The 7,217-nt window shown below is 35.5% G+C and overlaps 1 protein-coding gene across 1 annotated transcript in view; it reads right to left on the reverse strand.

The window, feature by feature from the left end:
* Nucleotides 1-183: 183 nt before the first annotated feature.
* Nucleotides 184-7,217, reverse strand: part of LOC117408639 (BRCA1-A complex subunit Abraxas 1-like) — a 38,176-nt gene continuing 31,142 nt past the window's right edge. The window contains exons 4-11 of the mRNA XM_059007070.1: nt 4,317-4,407; nt 3,275-3,311; nt 3,029-3,092; nt 2,511-2,707; nt 2,251-2,370; nt 1,916-2,000; nt 1,349-1,463; nt 184-823 (exon numbers count right to left, since the gene is read on the reverse strand). Of these exons, the coding sequence (XP_058863053.1) occupies nt 507-823; nt 1,349-1,463; nt 1,916-2,000; nt 2,251-2,370; nt 2,511-2,707; nt 3,029-3,092; nt 3,275-3,311; nt 4,317-4,407 (1,026 nt within the window). The 3' untranslated portion in view covers nt 184-506. The remainder of the gene's footprint in view (nt 824-1,348; nt 1,464-1,915; nt 2,001-2,250; nt 2,371-2,510; nt 2,708-3,028; nt 3,093-3,274; nt 3,312-4,316; nt 4,408-7,217) is intronic.

Consider the following 7,217-nt stretch of genomic DNA (forward strand, 5'->3'; position numbering starts at 1 on the left):
ATAACATAATGTCATTTGTAGTTTGAAAAACACTACACATTTGTCAGTCTGGGTTTTCAGAGCTGGAATAAGCTATTTGGGGGGGGGGGGGGGGGGTTCTCTGACATTATCCGTCCCTCTAGAGTTAGTTGGCACAAGCAAATGGCCACTTCAAGTGTTTTTTTTTTGTTGTTTTTTTTACAATAAATTTGTGCAATTTAGAAACTTGTGATCCAACTACTATTCAATAGGGATCTGAAGTTTGGTTCTTTCTGACTTTCTACCAAGTTTCAGGTTGCTTTGTAAAAATGTGCATGTTTGATTTTAGTAATGGACGACACAGTGATGATTGTATGAGCGGTCATAAAAAGAAAATGTGCCTGGCCACATATAACAGGTCTTTTTCAGCTTTAAACAATGTTTTTTCTAAGTTTGTTTTTAGTTTTTGATATAAAGCATGATTTAAATAACTCACAAGAATAATTTATTTGCGAATAGCACCCATATTATCTCGTTCCAGCAGAACCTTAGAAGGTTGGGGAATGTGAGACAGCCATCTGTATTTTCAGGGGATCCAGCAGGTCCTCCTCAGTCTCTGATCCGCTTTGATCCAGTTGCCTTTCAGTGTCACTCTCACAATTCTCCTTCTTGTCAGCGAGTAGCAGAGGCAGTACCTCTGAAATGTCAATTCCGTGATCTGCACTGCAGGTGTAGGCAGGTAAGGGGGTTCCCTCAAGTGAAATGGTTTGAGTTTGAAGTGTCTTTGTTTCAGGGAATAATTTCTGCAGGGCTTGGCACAGGAGGACATTCTCATCAGTTTTTGGTTTTTTGCATTTCTTCTCTTCTGAAAGAGGAGACAGAAAATCTATTTCCCATATTTACACAACCTGTTACTAGTGAACGGTTACAATGGGCAACAGCTGGTACGTTGGTTTGGATGGGCATGGTGGTGAAGTATTCTTCTGCTCTTTACAGGGAAGTGTCTTTACAGTTTAAGTGCATTGGCAAGACCGTCTAAGAACTGCTCAGTGGGTAAACCAATGCAATCTAACATTTTTCTTTAAATAACAACAAAAAACACAAAAGACTAAATGTAACAGTAATGTGAATTTGAAGGTTTCTACCATAAACATGATTTCAAAGACCTTTTACCATGTCTGTTAACAGCCACATAATAAACCAATGTGGCATATTTTATAACTTGCCCATTTTATAACTTGCCCCTCTATTCACTGTATATAACTCTACCATTACAAACACTGTTCCAAATGAAGCACTGTATAAAAATAATAATACATTTTGCCACAGCGGTTGCTCCAACTACAGGTTACATTGTATCGTAAGAATATGCAAAACTACCAATTCTTACCAAACGTTTGCATGCACAGCTTCTTTTTTTCCTTTACTGTCTTCCTCAGCTTGTTTACCTCATCCAGAAGCTTCTCTAGTGATCGCTCACTCTCCTCCACCTTCCCGCAGGTCTCCTGCAAGACATACAAGTACTTTAATAGGCAAGGAGGTAACATGGAGTAACATCGGTTTTCCTTTAATGCAATTGAAATGATACTAAAATCAAGTCCATGCGCTGATTGAAAATCCAACAAGAACATAACTATATGAAATAAAACCTAATAAATGTGTCGAAATCAAACTGAAATTGATTACATTGCTTTGGGCTACCAAAAGTAATAGTTCAAGTTTATAAATTGGATGCAATACCCAAGTGGAATGTGTAAGGAGGCAGTTCAGCCAATTGAGACTTATGCCTTGCTAGGACATTATTAGCCACAGGAAAGTTAAATCTTATTTTCATTTAATGATCCTAGTAAGCCTACGGAACCTGGTATTCTCAGGCCAGTACTAAACTAACTCACCTGTCCTATCATCCTATCATTAAACCTGCACATCAGTTCAGCCCAGACCAAATCCTGCTCACCTTTAGTTCCTCCTGCAGTGCTGAACTCATTTCATTTATTCTACAGACCTCCTTCAAGGACCCATCTGTATTAAAGTATTTAGACCTTGACACACACAAAAAAAACAAAAAAACAATTTACTTCTCAAAGATAGGGGTCCCTTTATAGTTTTGAGTGCGTAATGTATTTCATAAGAAAGAAAGAAACATTAAAGATCCCATGTCAAGCTTTCCAAAAGCATTAACCCCCATGTCATGAACGAATATCAATCCATCCTTTTCTGACATTCTCAAAAAAAAAAACTTCCCATAGTCACTACTGTACCGTAAATGAAAACTTGGAAATAAATTCCTACCTGAGCTTTTTTACTACCCGTGTGTAACCTACAGAAGAACAGGCTATAGAAGACGCGTGGTAATCCTGTTGGTCTACTATCCCCAAGTTCGTCACCAGAACTGGGACTTTATGGAAACAGCTGTTTAATCATAAAGGAAAAAAAAAAACATATTAGGCAGCTTTTACATTTTTGATTCTTGTAATATTTATTTGCATGTGTACATGAAACTACCTGCTTTAACGAAGGTCTACATTTAGAAAAACAAATGACTCCATTACCTTCCCTGAAGTTTGTACATTGCATATTCCAGGCTGTGGGTGGAGCTGCTCTCAGTGATGGCACTGGAAGTCATCAATAAGAAGACCAGCTCCTGATTGGAGAGGCACTTTTGTAGGTTCTGATGAATCAGACGTTCTCGGAAGGTCATGACCTGCTCTGTATTCCGCCTCTGTCTGTACCAGCCAATCACATTCTGCTTAAGTGTTTAAACTAAATGTTATACTATAAAAATGATATGTTTGTATAAAATATACAATTGAATGCATACAAAGCCAAATAAAAAATATTTACTGTACATATGCATTAATTTAGATAAAATATAATTGTGACCCACAAACTTTTTTCTTGTTTTAAAAAAAGAGTGCTGTTGTCCATGAATTTGAACACTTAAACATTTTGTTAATAAGCTGTGTATCCTGAGAAAAAGACCTGCGCCTCTCTCTATGTATGCATGCTGCTCACCACCTTTAAATTAAAAACATATTCAATATAAGGACAGTTTTAACAGTAACAATACCTCTTTATGACAGGATAGTAATTTCTTCAGCACTTCCTTATTGATTTCAACATAGTTATAAAAGCTGCAAGAGAATGGAAATTATTTAATTGAGTTTTGTTGGCTTATTGGGGTTTTGTTCTCAATTTTATTTGCAAACACCTGTGAATTTACCCATATTCAAGTTAACTTCCTTTTCCTAGCACAGCAATTTCAGTATATTTGTTTTTAATATTAAGCTACTACACAAAATAACCTTGTACTTACCTGTGAACTGTACTACATGGAATATGTTTTTGTATGTCTGTAAAGCAAAAACATAAATTCATCATATAGACATTCAAATTCTGACACACACACACACACACACATATATATATAGATATACAGTGCCTTGCAAAAGTATTCAGACCCCTGACCAATTCTCTCATATTACTGAATTACAAATGGTATACTGAAATTTCATTCTGTTTGATATTTTATTTTAAAACACTGAAACTCAAAATCAATTATTGTAAGGTGACATTGGTTTTATGTTGGGAAATTTTTTTAAGATAAATAAAAAACTGAAATATCATGATGGTAGACTACATTTGGGGGCTGATTCGTGAAAGTGATTTACAGTATAATCGTAAATCTCGAAAAACTACTCACTTCTAAATCTTTTGTAGTCATTTTTGTATTACTTTAGTATAAACACATGTTAACCTGGATTCATATGTTGTTTTTTTCTGACTTTATGTGAACGAAAAGACACAAATTCGCCAGTTTTCTCATTGGAAATAGGTAAATTTCAAAATATCACTCCTGGTCACAAAAGCAAAGTTTGTGGGGAATAATAGCCATTTTCTATACTTTTGAGGCATAAGCAATTAGGAAATAACACTTACTACCCAGGAACAAAAATTGTGTTACATAGTGTTATTATTATTATTATTATTATTATTATTTGGCCCATTAACTATTTGGTTTAAATGGGGTACATAACATAAAAAAATTACTTCATGCCATGACACAAAGCACTTCACAGTAAAGTACTATACTCAAATAAAAGAAAAATAAAACAAAACAAATGACATTGACATTATTGTGCTGGATATTTAGACCCAGCCCTGACAAGTCTCCAAATGACCTTGCTAAGGAAACTGTTTTTGCCAGTTATTATGACAGCTGGAGATTGTTCATTTCTCAGGCACGCGACTAGGAAGGCAGTGTGCTAAAGTTGACTTTTCTTAAATGAACCGGTAAATTCCTGTTAACTAACGTGGATTCGTTTGCCCAATGCTCTGTGGTAGCTAGCAATACTGACCTATGGTGTACTCAACCTGAACTCCATCCATCTGGGAATCTGTGATGCTGTTTCTTGCTTCAGTTTTAATTCCCCCAAGAAGAAACCCTTCCTGAAAAGAAATAATAAAACAAAAGGTTCACAGGCGTTTTTCGATGTATTATCATTGTTTTTGTTTTACCCCTGACAGACAAAACACTCTATATGAGTTTAGTAAAATCGAAATTACTGTATTTGGGAAATGTAAACAAACTGCCGAAAGTCTGCTTTCTGATATTAACTTAGACTAGAGTGCACAGAACAGACGACTCCTAGAAAGAATGCGATAACCTGACACAATAGTTTGACACAAGAATAGAATGGTTTATTTTAACAATTTGTATTTTGTGAAAGTCAAGTGCCAAAGCTTAACTCAAAAGTTATACCGTTCCGTACTACCCAGTACCGTACCCAATGACACAGTACTTAATTTTACAACACCATAAGTAGCTTATCAGTCCAATAAAAACATGGGGACGTATTTTAAAAATCCGTAGTGATAGCATGCAGAAAAACATCTTCATTGTATTTCATGCAAATGATGCTCTTCATTGTCTCAGAGGCTACAATTCAAACTTGGAGGTCTGTTTTGTTGACTTCTTGTTTGCAAATGAGAACAAAAAACACGTGAATGTGCGTCAATTCCTTCCCTTGATTTTTAGTACGTTTTCTTTTACTCACAACATCAGAATTACGGTTGAAATGGTGGAACATTAACGACGCCAGAACATATCCCGAAACGTGGGCTGTTGTGTTTAATTCCGCCATACTTCCTGTTGTTAAATCAAATGACGTTTTCTCCTTGTTTAACTCGACTTTTTGGTGCCACCTACTGGATTCTTTCTCTTTACGCCCTCTACTGGACGTTATGTAATTTATTGAATATTCTCCCATCTGGGATTTGAGAAAACTGACCGATTACTGAAGTATATTTTTAATTTGTTTTATCTATCTATCTATCTATCTATCTATCTATCTATCTATCTATCTATTTTAGATAGATAGATAGACAGATAGATTTCATGACAATACCCTGCCCAAGAGGAATACTGTATTACCTTCATATCATTTGTAATTCCCTTTGTCGTCGTTATCCCACCTTCATTTCCATAAACTGTCATGCTGGATACTGACTTGAAACCTCCATACAAGTTAATTACAGAAAAACATATCTGACTGTTTAAAAATTACTGTCCATATTCCAGATCTCAATGAAAAAGGTTAATTGCTTTTTTTTCTTTTCTAAACTTACAAATGTTATGATGTCTATTTATAGAATTTGTATGTCCCAATATACATTTATGTATTAGGCCTTTGTATATTCTATAAGCATGAGAAACATTTCTCCTGAAGATAAATACAGTTCTTAACATGCAGTTATCCACTGGCACCATAAATCCCACCACTGAATCCCTACCTTTTACAAACTAAAACAGCTGTTATGAAAATGTGTGAACACTCTGTTACCATGAGGTGTGATCTTAGGCACTGTGGTGTGGCATATTCAGTTGATCTAAACAGTGGCAAAGGGAGGGTCCTATTTTAATAATTTATTCTATCACAATATTAACCACCACTATTTTGGTCAGTTGAGTAGACGGTAATATGTTTCAGAACTGTAGCCTGTAACCTAGGTCACCATGACTTTGTGTATATTCTGAGAAAGAATAAGCATACCGAGCCCAACAACTCGACATTTATTTAGACAGAGAGCAGGTTGTGCTGGCAGAGCTGAAAGATAATATTATCGCATGGTTTTAATGGAACAAACTCAAAGGAGCTCAAAGCCAGGTAAAGGCATAGAAAAATGCCAAATCATTCTTTTGGAGCAGAATGATTAAAAACACCATAACATAGTAAGGGGAGTATAGAAAATACCTAGATTCTAATTAAAATGCTTCACAGCATCAGTGCTTGTTTACAGTGTGGCTGATGAAGCTCACTGTGAAACCTGGCATTGATCAATCTGATATGAAACTGGAGTCTAATATTTCCATATCTGAAATGAGCCAGTTATTTAAAGACAGCCACACTTCTCAACACATGGTGAGCTGAGGTGGAGTGGAATGCTCTCTTGCTGGACCCAGAACCTCAATGCAAGAAAACAATATCAGTGTTGCAGCATCAAGTATGACTTTCCAAAACCACCTCACATGTATTGATTACCTGTCAGCCGAGCTAATTAAAAGGAGCAGTTTTACGAAACATTGGCCAAGTTAATCAACATAAAACATTCAGTTGATAAAACATGATATAAGCAAGTGTTGTTAAACTTTTTTTTTTTTTTTTTTTTTTTTATCTTTTATATAGTTTCATACACCCAGTCATACATTATATGAGGGTTGGTTTGATTAACTCATCAAGGGTGATTCCCCATAGTTTGAACTCAGTATATCATCAGGTACTTTACTTTGCTTAAAATGCCTGTAGTTATCTGAAAGACATTTTAATGCGTAGTAAAATTTAAATACGTTATGTAAAAATGTTTGCTTAAATTACAAGCTTCAGAAATTGGACATATGTTGAGGGTTATTTGATGGAGACACAGATGTGCAATAAAACCAACAGCAGAAAATCATGGTCGGAGGTATGCTAATTACCAGGATTGATTAGCATGGGAGTCAGTTAATGAAAACAAAAATGTAAAATAAAAAAGGACAGTGTTAAGCACTTTCCATATATTCTGTAACATATTTGGTGCCATCCACCTCAATAATGTTAGCTTTTGTTGTATAGGAAACACCTAAGAACGGTCATTCTCAATTGCAACATGTATATTACAAATACACCAGTGATGCAACAAGCATAGTTATAATATAACGAGACAACCTATTACAACAAGTGTGTGCTGCTACATAACTTGGACCAAAGTCTTGTTGTGTC

The sequence above is a fragment of the Acipenser ruthenus genome, chromosome 2, assembly GCF_902713425.1.
Source record: "Acipenser ruthenus chromosome 2, fAciRut3.2 maternal haplotype, whole genome shotgun sequence".
NCBI classification, from domain to species: domain Eukaryota; kingdom Metazoa; phylum Chordata; class Actinopteri; order Acipenseriformes; family Acipenseridae; genus Acipenser; species Acipenser ruthenus.